The sequence below is a fragment of the Capricornis sumatraensis genome, chromosome 14 (assembly GCF_032405125.1).
Source record: "Capricornis sumatraensis isolate serow.1 chromosome 14, serow.2, whole genome shotgun sequence".
Taxonomy (NCBI): domain Eukaryota; kingdom Metazoa; phylum Chordata; class Mammalia; order Artiodactyla; family Bovidae; genus Capricornis; species Capricornis sumatraensis.
The window spans coordinates 38,195,691-38,214,776 of NC_091082.1; the positions used below are offsets into that span (position 1 = coordinate 38,195,691).

Below are 19,086 nucleotides of genomic sequence, written 5' to 3' on the forward strand. Positions count from 1 at the left end.
CTAAATTTAGTTTCCCACTTCAATTACCAAATTCCTTTCCTACTAAAACAAAGTATACCAAGCCTTTACACTGAGAACAAAAAGAATGTCTAAGCTGCAATTAGTGTAATTGTTACTGGTGCTACACTACGAATTAGTGCAGAATTTAAAAAAAAACAATGAAATATCCACCTGACCTAGCTCTGCATGGGTTTCCCAAGTGGCATTAGTGGTAAAGAACCAGCCTGCCAATGCAGGAGATATAAGAGAAACGAGTTCCATCTCTTTGTAGGGAAGATCCCCCGGAGGAGGGCATGGCAACCCACTCCAGTATTCTTGCCTGGAGAATCCCATGGACAGAGGAGCCTGGCAGGATACAGTCCATAGGGCTGCACAGAGTTGGACACAACTGAAGCGAGTTAGCATGCACGGTAGCTCTGTATATTTGTAAATAAATAGCTCTCCTGCACATCCCCTCAAATATCAATGATCATCACAAACAGCATTTTAAGAATGAACTGGTTATAAAAACAAGATTATTCTGCAACTCTGCTGGCACAAGAAATCATAATATGACAAGGAAAAAAAACAGACAGTCCTTGCTATTAAATCTGTCTCCTCAAAGGAGAAAATAGATATTAAATAATATTATTTTATTGACCTAGGCTTTGCTCAACCCAGAACCTTAAGGCTGGCAAATTTTGCTTGGTTTGCAACTAACTTGATAATTAATATTCATAAATCATATTAGTATATTACAAATAGCTTGAACGCCAGCAATCTCACTGTGGAAACACATGTCAAGTTTTCTGCTACTATTCTTCACTGAAAGAAAAAGTCATGGTTCTCTGTTTGGTCCTTTAGATCTGGGTTCCATAATAAGAACTATAATTTAGTGAATCTCTACACTTTCTGTAAAGACATTTACATAATATGTCATACTTAAGTCCTATTTTACAGATGAAGTCAAGCTGAAACAGCTTAAATAACTTGCTTACATTTGTAGCACCAGTTATTGGCAAAGTTGAATACAAACACAAGATTAAACCTCCTGCCATGTTCTTAATGTGAAGAAATCTTATTTTCTATGATTATTAAAATTTTGCTTAGTGTCATTTGTTATATATTACAATTAAAGTGAGATGAACAGAACTTTCAAATAAACCTAGTAAGTTTCTTTTGTCTTTCCAAAGCACTTTATACAACAAATCCTTATAAGTCATCTGAATTAAGAGATACTTATACTAATGGCTAAATCTATCTAGAGACACTGGGGAGGAGATGGTTAGATGAAAGAACATTTGTGTCATTCAATTCATCTGGAAGTAGATTAATGTCATGGCTACTACTACAGCAAATTAACATAACAAGTCACAGCTGGAGCAACAAGAACTGAGGCTAAATGGAGGAAAGTCATCTTCTAGAAAGAACACAATGGTTATCTCCAACCCCACAGTGCTGCATCTTAGAACACTGCAATTCGGAGAGTGCAAAACAAATGATGATGAAGTTCAGTGATACTGAATTATTCCAAGATTAATTTAAAAAGAAAAAAGTTTTTTAAAATAAAAATATGAGTTTTATAATGCACCTAAGTTTCTAAATTAGGCACTATCTGTTTGTTTTTGTAATTAGGTTTTATTTGTTTAAAGGGACAATTTAATAAGTATAAAATAGGACAAGAAATGGGTAAGAATGTCAAGATACCATCCCACTTTTTAATCCCCAGTAAATCATTTTAAATGATTCCAAAGGTAGATTCCAAAACAGAACTCCTGATTCTCTTTCCCTCAAAACTGCTCCATTAGCAAATCTTGTTAGGTCCTCCTTCCTAAAAATATATCTTCACCATATCCATTGCTACTGAGTCCTTCACTATTTCTCACCTGAATAATTGCAATAACTGGATTGATCTCCTTTCTCTGGCCTCTGCCTCCACTTTTCTAGTCTCCGTAGAGCAGGCAGGAAACATAAAATCACATCTTCTGCTCAAAATCCACCTTAAAATGTTACCACCGGTTAAGTTTAATTCCAGTTCCTCACCTTGGTCTACAAGGCCCTCAAGGAACTCGCTCAGCTTGTCTTCTCCACCTGAACGTCCTACCGTTCTGTTCACTGTGCTCCAGCTTGGCTGGCCTTCCTGCTGGTCCCCTCATTGCCCTCCCCTCCACCCTGGTTAGCCAGAGCCCATTCCTCCACCCTACCCAGTACTCTGGTCTCTCTACACCCCTTCATCCTGCTAAAATTTCTTCAGAGCCATTATCAATATATAAAATGGTACTGTTTATTTTTATGTGACCTTATTATGTGTCTCTCCCTCTAGAGAGTAAGTATCATGAGGGCAGGCTACTTTATACTTACTCAAATAACATAGCCTTTCCCCTTAAAATAATCAAAACCAAATCTATCCTTAAAGCTGATTAATTTTTCTAAGTGAACTAGGTCAAAAAAAGAAAAGAGGAGCAGGGGAAGGCTTATGGTATACGGGTGGCTGTTGGGCTTTGCAGAGAATACAAAAATGCATTCAACAGGATCCTCACCCTTCAGAAGCTTGCAATTTAGTGAAGAGGGCAATATACAAACACATGTGTGTGCCCTTTAATAACAGGACAGGTAGACAGAACTTTGGGAGGAATGATGTTCAGGCCCCTCCCTCATCTGCAAGTCAAAGGAAAAAACATTATGGACTTTGGTGATCAAGAAATAATGGCAGCAGCTAGGATTTATTGAGTATTGCACATGACAGGCATTGTGCTTGGCACTCCACATGCTAAAAAGGCAGAGCCTAGACCTCGAGAGTGGACAAGAAATAAATGTGTGGGGAAAGCGTTTGTCACTCCAGAGCAGACTAAGACTAACACAGAAGGTGAAGACCAGAGGCGACAATATTCGAATAATACCTGAGAGGCAGCAGGGAAGCCAGGCTGACAACAGTAACAGTTTTAGAACAAAGGAACAGCAGGAGATGGTGCTGGAAAGGGAAAGTGGGCTAGATTACCAAGTGTCTCGAATATCAAGCCATTTACTATACAGCCCTTATCCTGGAGCCAAATGGAGTCATGGGAAAAGACTGACAAGCAAACATTTTATAGCAGAGGTTTAAACGCGCAGTTTATGTGTTAGATCCAGACCCTCAGGTGTGTTTGGTTGCACCTAGAGAATTTCAAAAAGCTATTCAGCTTTCTAGATAAGAAATGGGAACGTTCCCCCATCACCTATAACTGACTGAGTCATTTCATTTACCCATGTTGCCTGAGTGGCTGGGGGATCCTGTTGAGGCACGACTTTTATACAGTACTAAATATAACACCATTTGAAGGGGGAGAAGATGATATGAACAATGGGGAAACTTATTAAGTAGCTACTGTAAGAGTTCAGAAACAGGCAGTAAAGATGTAAATTTAAAGAACGATTTAAATGGAAAAGAAAAGCAGCTGGGTCCAAGAGACATGACAAATAAGAGATGCAGTAAGTAATCAGAAAATTTAGAGGGCAGGATAAAAAAGAAAGGCAAAGATGAGACCATCTGGCACAGAGAAAGGATAGGTAATCCCTGGATAATCCTCTGGGGCTCATTAGACACTTACATAAATCCTGGGTCAAGCATTTTCCATGCACCCTCTTATGTTATTAGAAGACTATATTTCCTCTATGGTGACGAAGCTGGGCTTACCCTGCTCCCCTTAAAACAGTCATTCAAAAAAACACCATGATTGCTGTTTCTAAGACTCTCCTTTGTCTGAGATCCATGGAAGAGCTAATTATATGATTTCCTAACATCCTGCTGCTTGATCCTAGCCTCGCATCTTACATTGGTAAGGGAATCCCACAGTGGTTACTTAATGTAACTTAATCCCCGGTCCCACCCAAGAGACAGAGATGACTACTGCACAGAAGTCACTTAGATTAGTTTCTCCGGAGACAAACTCAACACCAATTCTGGGTTGTTACCTTTCTCCCCATCAGAAGTTCTAGGTTATGTCCTTCCCTATTTTGGTTCCTGTGAGACAGGCAGACCTAAAGCTAAGTAATGCTGCCGACATAGACACAGGACAAGGAACACGTGTTGCCCTCTTTCAGATTAAAAGTTTTTTAAAGACCCAAGCAGTAGTAAAGGAGCAAAGAGATTATGACGTCTTTTCTAAAAACAAAAATCGCTTGAATCTGAAGCCTTTAGTTTTCTGAACATATGCCATCTCTGCCAACAGATTACACATACATATGTTAAATGAAGAAAAACGAATGGTTTATTTTCCTATGGCATATCGTGTTGCCAAAATCTGCTCATAAAGGTATCCTTGAATTACATACTATGATTATTTTCAATGTGAATAGATTAATTATTGTAAAAATTTATCCAATACTTGATGTGCTACTTATTTAGAAAACAAAACAACTCCCTCTTCTCCACATATGTAGCAGCCTACTATGAGCTGAGTGGACTTTTATTATCAATAGCAGTATGAGGCTAGTTCCTATTGCCTCCTTGAACTTGTATAGCATATTTCCTCCTAAGGGTCTGATGCTAGGAACAGCTAAAGAGTTTTAAGAGACAATAATGCAACCCTCCCAGGGCAGAACAAAGCAAGTCAATGATGTATTAGCATTACTAGGTTGCTGGGTAAGAGGAGTTTGCATTCTGAGATTAAAATGTCAGGGTATTATGGGTATTGAGAAAAAATTTCATCTTTTTCTAAAAACTAGGGTACTCAAATTCAGTAAACGGGTAGCACATGCAGTCAGACAACTGTTAGACAGGGGCTTCACACATGCAGCATCCTTCTCTGAATTTTTAATCACTGCACCTGTAATGTCATGGCACTCAGAAGTTACATAAAAATCACTGAATGAGGGGATAAGTGAGTGAATCGCTCTAACGTACAGACACTCCACATGTGATGAACTTTTTTCTTAAGAATCTATGAAATGAACATAAATGTTTTTGATGCTTTTAGTAGAGAGGGGTAGAATGGGGAGGGAGGTGGAAGGGATGTTCAAGTGGGAGGGGACATGGGTAAACCTATGGCTGATTTCATGTTGATGTTTGGTAGACATCAACACAATACTGTAAAGCAATTATCCTGCCATTAAAAACAAATTTTTTTAAAAGATCAAAAAAAACCAGTAGATATTATATGTTTGATGACAGTGTGTCAGGTTCTAGGTTCTCTTTTTACATAAGAAAGAACAACAATGCTTCGGATACTAAGCTATTATTTTACTTAGCAAAATTATTCTGGCTTTGAAAACATTTCCCAAACGTAGAAAAGTTTCATTGATACATATTTCTTTATTAATGAATTACTGTACATTAGTTCTCTATGAGATTTTGTATAAATTATCTCATCTTAATGAAATAATGATGAACCTAAGTGTTTAAAAAAAAACAACAAACACTTCCATTGTGCTGGTAATGGTTATCAGGGCCAAGTTCCACAGAAGTCAGAGCTGAGCAATGCAGAAATGGCAAAAGAATGAAAGCAGAGAGAGCTATGGCAATGAGAGATCATACCATTACAGTCTACCATGAACACAGTGGCAGAAAGTGTGACAGGTGGTAAGGAGATCTGTGAGGGCGGAGTCACTGACAAGAAATGATGAATTTGGGAGAGAAGGACTCACAAGGAGAGCACAGTTATGTGGAGGAACACAGGCTATGAGCCTCAGTGGATCCTGAGGGCAGGAAAAATATCCGTGAATATTATTTAGTTAGTAAGAAATTATGTTCTGAATCCTCTGTTCACAGAAGTATGGACCGATGTGGCAGCAGAGAGCCCCTCAAACGCCACGAACTTCATCTGACTCCTCCCTGCGTCTCCATCACCTGACACATGGGAGACATCCTTAGTACAGTTTCATTGAAAGCATGAAATAAACTGTTTGGATTAAAAAGAAGTTTGTGCTTCAAAGCAAACCCCCTATTACCTGAACATTTTACTTAGCTCAAAACTTCATTCTTAAGGCGCTAAGGAAACAGTAAGCACAGTGATTTTCAGTTTCAAGGTTTAAAAACTTCTCCTGACACAGTTAGGCAGATTTTATTAAAGTATAATTTTTAGGATGGAGAAGGAGTATTCAGAAACAGTCCATTTAGCATTATCATAGAAAAGTAAACTAGTTTTGTCAGTCATATGCAGCTTCTGGGGTTTTAAAACCAGTACAGTTTAACAGACCAATAGACTTTCAGGAAAGGGGACCATCGGGTATAAAAAGTAATTTCACAGGAAGGACGATTTTAAGATGTACATAGCATAATCTCCATGGAGGAAACCTAGGAAAAGCTGACATTATGAGTTTTACGAAGGACTATTCCATTTAGTTGTAGTACAGTGGTAATTCAACAGTTAATTCCCCACCATAAATGTCCATTAAGGCAGGGAGACTCAACAGGAGCACTCTGTCCTTCTCCACAGTTCATATTTGAAAAAGTAAAACTAGACCATACAACAAGTCAGCTTGATTCAACCTGAAAAGAAGCAGTTAGATGGTAGTAAAGTTCTGGTATTAAACCTAGATTTGAATACGGTTGTGACCTTGCTTTGATAATTCCCTGGACCAGAAGTCTGATGAAAATAAAGAGAAAGGAGTTCTGGGTCCAGTGTTATACTGTTAGATCTATTTAAAATCTTTTTTTTTCTATTCTTAAAAATTATGATACAAAAATTATATATACACACACACACATATAACATTGCCATTTTAACCATTTTTAGGTGAAATTATATTCATGTTGTATAACCACCACCAATATCTATTTCTATAAGTTTCATCACCCCAACAGAAACTCTGCACTTATTAAGCACTACTAAACAATTTTAAGGAAAAACTTAAGAAGAAAAGTCAGTTTATGGAGGATTGACTGTCAATGGCAATAAAAAGATCTAGTTAAAATATAAAGAATGACTATTTTATCTATTTTGTGAAGAAAAAAATTTAAAAAAATCATAGCTGATAGAGAGTTGACTATAAACTGCAAGAAAGCAAGCTAGTAACATGACAGTAGTTATCTTAGAAAGCTCTCACAGGGTTTCATTTCCATATGTATTCTGTTGTCTACTTTGGCTTGGCTACATTTCCATCTTGATGGCTTTTATTTCAGTGATAATGCAGAATCAGAAAACAACAGATACAAATTAAATTAAAAGCTTACTTGGAAAAAAATATAAGATGAGAGAAGAAGAAAAGTAGTTAGCATCCTAATTCTCAGAGAAATAAACAGAATCAGATGGTAGCTCCATAAGGCTGGTAACAGTATTTGAAGTCAGTATTTGAAGGCTGAGTCAGTATTTGAACTAAGGTTGTCACACATTGCTATTTCTACTAGGCCAGGCTGCCTTTTGGAGGTGCTATAGTTTTGGTATGGTCCCCCCACCCCAGCCTGAACTTTAAAAAATTGTATTTTCAAACAAAGGAGGATGGTCACTTTGATATTCTCTCCTGCCCTCTTTTTTGGTTTTGATTAGCTTAATTACTATTTAGAGAAACTTTAAAACTTTGAATTATTTGTAAAATTTGACTTAGTCAAGGAGTATTTAGTTTGTTCAAACCTAGAGCTGATAAATCCATTCAGTATTTCCAACTCTCACTGTATTTTAAAATGTTTCATTCATTGCTATACTGTTTTAAAGAATTTAAAAATACATTAGTATTAAGAAGAAACAGTAGTATTTTATCTTCTAGATGTATGACAAGAAACATAAGATTTCCTCACAAGAATGTAACTAATCTTGTCTTGTTCATAATTCCCAGGCCTGCTGAATGAAAATCATAAAAATATGAAAAATGGTGTATATAATATTTACTATACTGGAGGCATGCAATATAATTACCTGAGGAATAAACATCATGATTATACATAGCGAGTCAAAGTTTATGCTAACTCAATTTCCCTGTCATGTTTGAGGCCAGAGAAAAATTTACAAAAGCAAGGCAATATTTAACATATATGTGCTTTCAAATTTCATCTTATTTTTAAAATTATATTTATATTAAATCTCAAATTTACCTCTGCGATCTCTATCCTTTTTGCAAGATCATCGAGAGAGAGACAGCTTTCATCAGAAGGCAGGTTCTCCTGTAGGCTATAGGATGCTTCTTCAGGAGAAAGATCTTGAAGGAAATCAGAGTCTTCCTCTTGGTTATCTTCATATGAGAGGGAATCTTCAGTATCTTTTAAGCATCCTTCTAAAAGGCTGTTCAGATAGTCGTCTGTCTCCTTACTGACTTGTTCTTCCTTATCTCCCTGTTCCTCTGGGGCCATATACACCTCTGGAAGCACTGTACTTAAATCAGACACTGGATTATTTTCACAAAGTACACTCTCAGAGCCCTCTGAGTCAGCCTGCCCCTGTGGTGATTTTCCATCACGCTCTGTGAGATCAGGTTGCTGCAGCTCATTTAATTCATTGTTCTCAAGTTGGTCTGTGGGCAACGCCTCAGAAGCATCCCGGAGTGGCAACCGGAGTTCCTTTCTTTGTGAGTATTTACCCTCAGAAATCAATGCAGGAGGTATATGGTCAGAGCCTGGTGAAATCAATGGCTCTGTCACTGACTGGCTGGAAACCTTAGGGTCCTTAGCAATGCGCTCTGTTTCGGCCAGGTCTTGGCAGGCCTCTGTCTGAGCCAGCTGCAAGCGGCTGTCATCCTCAGGAGCGTTCCCTGAGGAGTGGGGGCTGGACCTGCTCCCTGCCGACTCCGAGGGCTGGGCGTGGAGCTCCTGCGTGGCTTCAGCGCTGCAGAGCGGCTCCTCCGTGTGGCCCTTCCCTGCAGTTACCGGGAGGCTCCGGGGATCTGCCTGCCTGACCATCTCATTACAGCAGGGACTGCTCTCCGGGGTCTCTTCTTTACGTTGGCTTTCTTTTCTTGATTCCATGCCAAGACAAATTTCACTCTCTGAAGATGAAGAAAAACAAGTGGTTTTAAGATTCAACATGGCACTTTGTACAGAAGGGAAGAGAAAGGACATGAATTGATCATGGGACACAGTAATGCTCTGCACCTCTGAAATGGAAATTCTACCTGTTGGATTATAGCATCTTTAAGTAGAAGAAATACTCTAAACATTTAGTAAGTAATCCTTTAGATATAAAAATTAAGAGATTATTAAAAAACATGTTAAGAACAAGAATATATTGCTTAGTCTTCATTATAATTGAAAAAAGTCATTTTTCAAAGGTTTAAAAGACATTCTAAACTTATTAGCTGCGTCTATTTAAACAAATATTTTAAAGTGTGGGAAAATTATTTTCAGTATGTTTATGAAATATACTGTATCATATTGTAAGAAAAACAATACTGGTTCTGATCTATTAAGACTAATTAAGGAACATGCTGTGCTGTGCTTAGTCACTCAGACGTGTCTGACTCTCTGTGGCCCCATGGACTGCAGCCCACCAGGCTCCTCTCTCCATGGGGATTCTCCAGGTAATAATACTGAAGTGGGTTGCCATGCCCTCCTCCAGGGGATCTTCCCAATCTAGGGAATGAAACCAGGTCTCCCACACTGCAGGCAGATTCTTTACCATCTGAGCCACCAGGGAAGCCCAGTAATACTGGAGTGGGTAGCCTATCCCTTCTCTAGGGATATTTCTGACCCAGGAATCAAACCAGGATCTCCTGAATTGCAGGTGGATTCTTTACCAGCTGAGCTTCCAAGGAAGCCCCTAAGGAACATAAATCTGTTCAAATTTATTTAAGCATCCTTAATAATAACATTCTTAATTAATGTATTAGAAAATTACTTGTAACTTCTCAAGGGGAAGTAGTAACAGGCAGTGGTAAAAAGCAAAGTATAAGTCTTGGCACCAGGCAAAAATGGGTTTGGAATTTTGATATTTCTTTCAATTTCTATTTTAAATAAAATCAATTTAAAATACTTCCCTTTGACTTTAAACCATTAAAAAGTTTCACAAAATATATACTGAATGCATACATAAATTAGTAGATCACAGAGCAGCTTATTCATGATTCAGCTTTCGGTTGACTGGGCTACGTCACGTTTGTCACTTTCACTTCAGCCAAGTCAAAAAGTCACTGACTGTGATCCTGTGGGCTGCAGCCTGCCAGGCTCCTCTGTCCATTGGGTTGTCCAGGCAAGAATCCTGGAGTGGGTGGCCACGCCCTTCGCTAGGGGATGTTCCCGACTCAGGGATTGAACCTACATCTCCTGCATTGGCAGGTGGGTTCCTTACCACTAGTGCACCTGGGAAGCCCTTTCGGTGGATCAAGCATTCCTAACTCCTGGCTTGCTGCACTTCATGGGGTTGCAAGGAGTCGGACTTAGCAACTGAACAACTATCACAGAAGTTTTAACTTTTTTCTTTTATCATATATTATTTAATTTAAAAATGATGTAAATTAAATAATATAAGGACTTCCCTGGTGGCTCAGATGGCAAAGCGTTTGTCTACAATGCGGGAGACCTGGGTTTTATCCCTGGGTTGGGAAGATCCCCTGGAGAAGGAAATGGCAATCTGCTCCAGGACTATTGTCTGGAAAATCCCATGGACAGAGGAGCCTGGCAGGCTACAGCCCATAAGTTAAAACCATTTTAATTCCCATTAGGTTGTCACCTTCACCACTGAGCTTGCTGGTCTGCCTCTCTGTTAAGATGGGGGAGGTCAGAGCAAGGAGGGCCCCAGCCAGCTGCAAAGGGATCCAAGCTCTTCTCCCCAAGTTCCCAGTACCCAAAGGTTCAGAAGACAGCCTTCCAGACACATCCATAGAATTCAAAGAGTAAAGAGCATAAGCACATGGCAGAGAAGCCCTCAAATCAGAGGAATGGGGTATGCTGTCTCAAGCTGAAGGTCAGTTACCTGAAGGACCACAAATGTCCAGGAAAGTGACTTGGAAGTAAGCTCCTCCTCACTTGGTCCTGCTGGAGCCACCAACGTCCCTATAGACTAGATTCAGGCCTATGCACTAATCTAGATAGCTCAAAAGGGAAAAGACCACGCACCCAGCCCTTGCAGACCTGGTGGACAGAGAAGAGCTTTGAATACAATGAGATTTAAGTGTTAAATTTGGAATGTAATAGGACTAAGTCATAAAGAATCAAAGTGAGAGTATTTAATAGCTATAAGTTATTGAAAGGTTAGAGAATCAGCCTGAGATGGCATTCTATTGTAACAGGGAAGAGCAAATTCTGACTTTATGTTGGATCTGTTTCTTTTACTTTAACCTTCGCTTTTTATTGCTTTTGTTATTATAATCACCATCTACAACTGTAAGCATACACAATGGCCTGCCACAGGGAACCCTGCCCCTCCAACCTGTCTGTTAAACTAGAGTACTTTGTTCAGCTCACAGAGAGACATTCTGACCCTGCTCACCTGTGAAAGGCTGCAGAAAAGAAATTAACATAACCCCTCCACAAGACTGGTTATTTCAGGAGATTTCTGCAAGACTTAGGACCTTTTTACTTTACTTCCTCACCTCCTTCCCCTCTCTGTTCTATAAAAGAACCTAACATCCAGGCTCCCATAAGATGGCTATTTTGAGACATTAATCTGCCATCTTCTTGGTCTGCCAGCTTTTTGAATAAAGTCGTATTCCTTGCCTCCAACACCTCATCTCTGATGTACTGGCTTGTCCTGCAGTAAGCAGAGTGAGTTTGGACTCAGTTAACAATACAACCGGAAAGTGAAGTGGCTGACTGTGGTTACCAGACAAAACACAATCAATTTAAATAGTTCCTAATGAAGCAAGATAACACGTAAGTGGTGTGCAGTAAAGACTATCATTGGTACAATGTATTATTTATAAAATAATAGCCTGAGAACAGTTGTTTCATTCCACTATTAGAAACAATATTAAATATAAAAAATATAGTAATTTAAGATGTAAAGAGCAAAAATTTCAGACTAGATCAAGACAGTAGCTATAATTTATGTGTGATGCCATATAAATGATATTTTTAATACATATTCAGTCTCCAAATCAAATAAGACATATGCTATTTTATAATTTGTTATATCAAATTATGCTTTTGGAGAAAAGTTTTAAACCTGTCTTTACTGGTAATACAAAACAGTCTTCCGCCTTAGTCTCCCATCTGTCTGATTCCTGCTCTCTAGGGGCAGCTACTTTTCAATTCCTTTAGCTTTTTCTGCTCATATTTACCCTCCATTTCTAGAGAAGACTTCCATTGTTATCTATTGACTTTTCAGTTTTAGAGACCACCTACTAACTTCCTACTAAGGAAGAGAGTTAGTTCTCATGGTTCTTTAGATTCTCTCTTTCCCCTCTAGCTCCCATTACAATTCAACATATATCTGGGGCAAATCAATATTTAAAGTTTACAGTACTATGTCTTTGTAAGTATTATTCACAAGATACCCAGACTGTGTATTATGGTACATTTTTCTTTCTCATTTATGCTGTTTTCTTTTGTGTTGATAACTGCCTCATTACTTTGTTAAAAATAATTTTAATCTATGCATCTTTGAACTCTGACAGATGGACAACTATGGCATATGTAACAACAGATAATCTTTCAGTTTTAAAACATATTCTTCTTGAGTCCCTGACCTGGAACTCCTTTCCAGGCTTGCTACACAGGTATTGTCCTGGAATTTCCTTTCCCAGTGATCCCAGGAATTCATTTTGGCTCTATTTTGGAAACCTTGTTTTCTCTGAATCCCAGGTCTTCCTCTTGGTTTATTTTCTCTTATTGTAAGGACACTTCCTAAGAAAACGTACATGGAAGGTAAACTTTTTAAGATTACTCACATCTTAAAGTCTTTACTCCTTCCCCAATGACTAGAACTTTGGTTGGGTACAGTTTTCTAGGTTAGAAATCCTTTTCTCTCACATTTTTGAAGACACTGCTGTATTATGTCTAGCTTCCAATAGGGCTTCCTATTTGGTCGAGAGGGGCTATCAAGGTCTAAATGCTTCCTACACAGCTTTTTGACTTAAATTTAGAGGTCCTCTCTGTGCTTCCATTTCCCAAACCCTCTCAGGCAGAAATCAACCTTTTCCCTGTAGACACTAGTTTTCTGCTTTCCCTGGTATGTTAAGGTGGGCTTCCCAGGTGGCTCAGTGGTAAAGAATCCATTTCCAATGCAGGAGATGCAGGTTCTATCTCTGGTGGGGGGAAGATCCCCTGAAGAAGGTAATGGCAACCCACTCCGGTATTCTTGCCTGGAGAATCTCATGGGCAGAGGAGCCTGGTGGGCTACAAACCATGGAGTTGCAAAGACACAGCTGAGTGACTGAGCATGCACGGTATGTTAAGCCAGCTGTCACCCATCCATCTGCTTTCCAGCTTCCAACATTTTCTGGATGTCATATCTGCTGCTGGTTCCTTGCCAATTCTGTCCTTCTGGCTTTCTGCCTTTAAGGATCCCTTTGTGACATTTCAATAGTATTTTAAAAAAAAAAAGTAGAAGTAAATGGTCAATCTACTATGTTTAACCAAAAATATATTTTGAATTTTCTACAAGCAGGTATCACAGTATAAACTTATTGCTAATGTTTCTGTTAATACTAACATGAATTTCCGTCAACTTGCTTTCTTGAGCCCAAAGATCTAGTAAGGTAAGTCTACTAATCCCTATTGCATTGACTTAAGACATATTAAAAAAAAAATTCTACTCTGATGAACTAACAATGGAATAATAGTTGAATGTATGACATACTTAATAATACCAAATTAAAAAGGTAGTTCTCAAATGAGAAGTTAGACTTCATCTAAGTTCTAACATGTGCTCTACAAACACACATGCCTTTGAGTTATTCTCACAACTCTCATTCTGCCATGAATTCTCTTTAGGGAAAAATTCCCTATGTTATTTATGGATGAGACTAAAGCATTCCTGAATTAACATGTTTCTTATACCTTCTCAATATCTCACTAATTATCATGTAAAAACATTTGAGTGATATATCAGGCTTGAAAAAGAAATTTTCAATGTTAATATTTATTTTGGCAGATTGATGAAAAAATGTGCCTTCATTAAGTTTGAAATATTTATAATAGTATAAATTAGTACATCTTCTACAGAGATTAATGCAAAACTAAAAATGTACACACTTGGTCCTCAGAGAAAAACAAGTTAAAAACCACAATGACATTCACATCTACTAAAATGACTTAAAAAAAAAGACTGACAATATTAAATGTCAGCGAGGATTTGGAGCAATTGAAATTTTCATATATTTGCTGGCAGGGTATAAAATGGGACAACAGCATTGTAGAACTGTTTTGACAGTTTCTTACCAAGTTAAACATGTACCTTCCATATGACCCTGATTCTACTTTCAGTTCTTTACCCAAGAGAAATGAAAACACATATCTACAAAAACAACAACAAAAAAACAACTTCCTATCAGTTTTATTCATGATATCTCCAACTTGGAAATTACTCAAATGTCTATCAACAATTATGTGGATAAACGAATTGTGTAAAGTTTAAAGTGGAATACTACTCAGCAACAAAAAAGAATGTATTAATGGTACATTTAGTCATAAGGGTAACTCTCAAAAGAAAGTATGCTGAGAAATTCTATTTCTATTACATTCGGAAACAGGGAAAACCTATTGATAATAACAGGAGGCACTGGGTTGCCTGGGACTGGAGGTGGGAAGGACTGAGTATAAGATTAGGAGAAAGATTTTGGAGTGATAAAAATGATCCATATTCTGACTGGGGTAGGAGTTACATGACTGTACACAACTGCCAAAACTCATCAAATTGTGCACTTAAAATGGGTACATTTTATTGCATAGAAATTGTACTTCAATAAAGTTGATTAAAAAGTGGGAAGGGAATGATAAACGGAGAACTCAGGATAATGACTCCCTTGGGGCAGGGGAGTAAAGCAGGTGGTGGGATAGAAAGGAACACAAAGGTAGTTTTAATAGGAGGACTGACAATAATCTAATCCCTCTGTTGGGAATAAGGTTCACAGGTCTTCATTTTTTTAAAACATTGTTATAATGTATATATGTAACATGTTTTCACATATAAATATAACTTAATAAAAATGAATTAAAATATAATAAAAATACATGGGCTTCAGGGCCAGAAAACAGGATTTTAACTTTGTGTTCTAATTAGTTCTGTTTGGATAAGTCACTTACCTCCCCTGAGTTTCTTAAAATGACTTAGCCTACCTTAAATCGGTTGTTAAGAGGAAAAGATGAAATAATACACATAAAAGTACACTGAAAATATAAAGTAATATGTAAATAACTTGGAGACTTTAATCATGGTAGATTAATCAGGAAAGCAGCAATGCATAACACATAGAGAAGATTAATGGAATACTAGCCATAGCGGGTGGTGATAACATGGGAGGAAGTGCTAGAGGAAGGGTAATGAGAGCAGTCAGCACGTAGGTTTCTTACCTTGTGCCAGGCACTGTTCTAAACCTTAATGAAATTACTAATTTAATCCTCATAAAAATCCTATGAGGTAAAAATAACCCACATTTGGAGCTGAGCAAAGGGAGGGACAGAAAAAAGTTAAGCAACTTGTCTATGGTCACACAAACTTTTTCTTTTGGCCATACCATGTGGCATGCAGGATCTCAGCTCCTCAACCAGAGATTAAACCTGTGCCCCTACATTGGGAGTGTGGAGTCTTAACCACTGGATTGCCAGGGAAGTCTCTTAAGGTCACACAAATTTAAGTGGTGGAGAGAGGATTCAAACCAGACAAGTTTGATACCAGCAACAACCACACACAGACAAAAGCAAGTTACTTATTATATAAGGAGCTTAAGACCAAGACATATATAAAGAAAGAAAAGCAAAACTCTACCCTGTAGAACATGTAAGATATTAGAAACGAGGAATATGGGGTAAAACAAAGAGAATATATTAAATACAAATCATTTTAAGTAATATTTTCATATTTCTATTTTTTTCATATTCTTTCTAAAATTTCTCTGTATTTATTCATAGAATAACCTGTCTGAGTAGAGTATGAGAGATTTGACATTTTTCTTTTAAAGACAGTATTTTATCAGACTTGGCAAGATTTCTTTCTCTAGAATTTAGTTCACACCCTTCCCATAAAATGGTTACTAATGAAATGTCTGCACTGTGGAATTTGATAATCCACACAACTTCCTTAGCAGAAGTATGCTGCAATTCAGTTAGAAACCAGAAGACACAGGTTCTAGTTGTGAGTCAAAGCACCAAGTAAGTGGCTTATGTGCAGTATCTCAGTTTACCTGTCTGTGCCACTCATCCTGCGGCAGAGGCTAAGCTGGAAATAGTGCTGAGCTATTGCTGGGCAGTGTCAGACTCAAACTTAGAACAGCCTTCTTCCCAATGTGCACAACACAGAGACGTATTCACACCCAAACTAGGTGACTACTTTGTGATGTTTTCCCGTAAGATCATTATGAAGCTCATTATATTCTGGTTTCCAACATAACAATGACCAGAAAAAAGAGATAGGAAGAACAGAACATAGTAGGATTGACCTAAGGCAACCCAAATTTGCCACATAAGAGAAGAGGGGATAAAGTAAAGATCTGAGGGGAAAAAACTTAAAAGAGAAAAAGGCAAGTGAAATTCAGGGCATCATCATCATCATTATCTCTTCAGGCAACTCAGTTAAGACACATGATGCTGCCTGTTTAATATCAGGGTTTTCAGACCCGGGAATATAAAGTAGTACTAAAATCATATACATGGAAAAATAAATGCCCTAAAACACATTTTAAAAAATCTATCTTTAGTTTCTAAAGTTTTTGTAATGAACATACATTATTACTATAAGAAAACAAATTTCTAAAACTCTTAACTTTTGACATAAGACAGTGGTATAAAACATAACTATAAATGCTTTAGAAATATATATATATATACAAATTAAAGTATACCATGTTAGCTAACAAAAAAGGAAGAGAATAAATTACTAAGATAAGCTATCAAGATACAGAGCTTATCTTGATAATATCTACATTTACAGAAAAAAATTTCTGGTAAAGTTTATAAAAATAATTGTTGGTTTTTATACAGAAAAAAATGCCTGAATGCACTAAAACCAATTCGCTTTCACAGCTTATTTGCACTCTTGTCATATTCTCTTAGATACATATAACCACCTACTGAAAACATGAAACAATTTTATGTTTTCATAAGAATTTAGATTTTATACTTTCTACTACTAGATATCTAAAAATAGGATTATATGATGTTAAAAAAACCCTTGCTTTGCTATTTGTCTAGGAGCAGTATGCACAAAAAAGCTCCTTCACAGCAACTCAGATGTAATACTTGTAAAATATTATATGAGGCAGGCATTTTTAACGTCTACTTCTAATTTAAAAACATACCCAGCTCTTTGGCTGTAGCTCCTCTTTCCTTTGGATCTTCAGATACTATTAACTGCGTAAAGCATTTCCTTCCCAGGGACTTCTGGACAGCTGCTATCTAAAAAGTTTTTCAAAAAGAAAGAAAGAAAGAAAAAAAAACTTTGGGGAAAACTGTTGCATTAAGTTAGAAAGCTGAAAACAATTTGAGGAAGGTTTCATTATTTTCTAAACCAGTCCATACAACAAAACATGACACTCTACGTTTTTCCTATAAACATTTTCAAAGAAAATCTCTTACCTTATCTTTGGATAAAAGAGGACTGTAGGAAAAAAGAGAGAGGGGGGGAAAAAAAGAATTAAAAAAAATATTATAGCAGCAAAATGCTTCCAAACAAATGTCACTGAAACGGCTGTAAAAAAAAAAAAAAGAAAAAAATACAGCTTCTCTGGATTCTAATATTAGCACAGAACATTTCCACTGCTGAAACATTACCACTGGTTCACACAGTTCAAAGTGCAACTATATCATGTGTTAATCTTCTTAGATGACCAATAACTAATGAAAAACCTCCAAAGAAGCTATAAATACTGAGATTCAGTGGGGGAAAAAATGTCAACCTTTTGCTAATAATGTATTTCAAGAGTATTTTACACATATTAAAATTTCAGTTTATGTCATTATCGTCTAAAGTTGATTATGGCGGAAGATATTTTATTCACATTTTCCACAGAAAAGGATAAAAATAGACGTAATCTGGAAATATATTTTAGGGAACACTCAAGATAAAAGAATGCATACATTCACCAAAAAGCATACACAATAATGTTCATAGCCATTTTATTCATAATATTAAAAAACTGGAAACAATCCAAATGTCTACTAACAATATAATGGATAAATAAATTGCTGCACAGTCATATAATGAATCCACACAGGAGTAAAGCAGAGCAAATTACCACTGCAGGTAACAACATGTAACACAGATGTAATCATGCGCAAAAAAGCTAGACACAAAAATCTAGTCTGTGTGATTACATTTATGTAAAACTACAGGACAGGCAAATACAGTGTTACAGAACTCAGATAGCAGTTACTACCAGAGGGGGATGGGTGCTGGCTTTGTACACAAATTAGGGAGCTTTCTGAGGGGCTGGACTGTTTTGACTCTTGGTCAGAGTATTAGTTACATATATGTATCCTGTACATATAAAAATTCAGCTGTGCGCTTTAATACTCAAACATTTTATATTAATTTTAGGAGTACAATTTTGGGGAATTATCAAATATAAGCGTAAAATTTTAGGTTTGGTTTACAGTACTATTTACTGTTCACGCAGTCAGATATTCTCTAGAGATGTGTAGCAATGTGACTGAAGACTAGTTTTTAAATTATGTGTTGGCACTAATAAGGACCTATTGTATAGCATAGGGAACTCTACTCAATACTCTGTAATGACCTATATGGGAAAAGAATCTAAAAAAGAATATATATGTATAAAAGTATAACTTGATTCACTTTGCTTTATACCTGAAACTAACAACATTATGAATCAACTATACTGCAATAAAAATTAAAAAAACAATATGTGTTGGCAAGTTGCCTTATATTTAAAAAGAGAGAAAAAAGAAAAAAAGTCATGTCTATATTAGGTTCAATAACTATTTATTTTTAAATAATTAAAACATTTATAACACATTAAACAATTATTAGTTCCCTAGGAAGAGCAGAAAAGTATCTATATTGAATATTTTGAAAGTAAGAAAATAATCTCCCTTATCTATTTTTAATATTCCATTATTTAAAAGTTTTACAAAGCCAAGAGTTAACCTAT

The 19,086-nt window shown here is 36.9% G+C and overlaps 1 protein-coding gene across 1 annotated transcript in view; it reads right to left on the bottom strand.

The window, feature by feature from the left end:
* CNST (consortin, connexin sorting protein) overlaps window positions 1-19,086 on the bottom strand; it is an 84,746-nt gene that overhangs the window by 4,963 nt on the left and 60,697 nt on the right. Inside the window, exons 7-9 of the mRNA XM_068986491.1 lie at window positions 17,552-17,573; window positions 17,275-17,371; window positions 7,985-8,871 (exon numbers count right to left, since the gene is read on the bottom strand). Coding sequence (XP_068842592.1) covers window positions 7,985-8,871; window positions 17,275-17,371; window positions 17,552-17,573 — 1,006 coding nt within the window. The remainder of the gene's footprint in view (window positions 1-7,984; window positions 8,872-17,274; window positions 17,372-17,551; window positions 17,574-19,086) is intronic.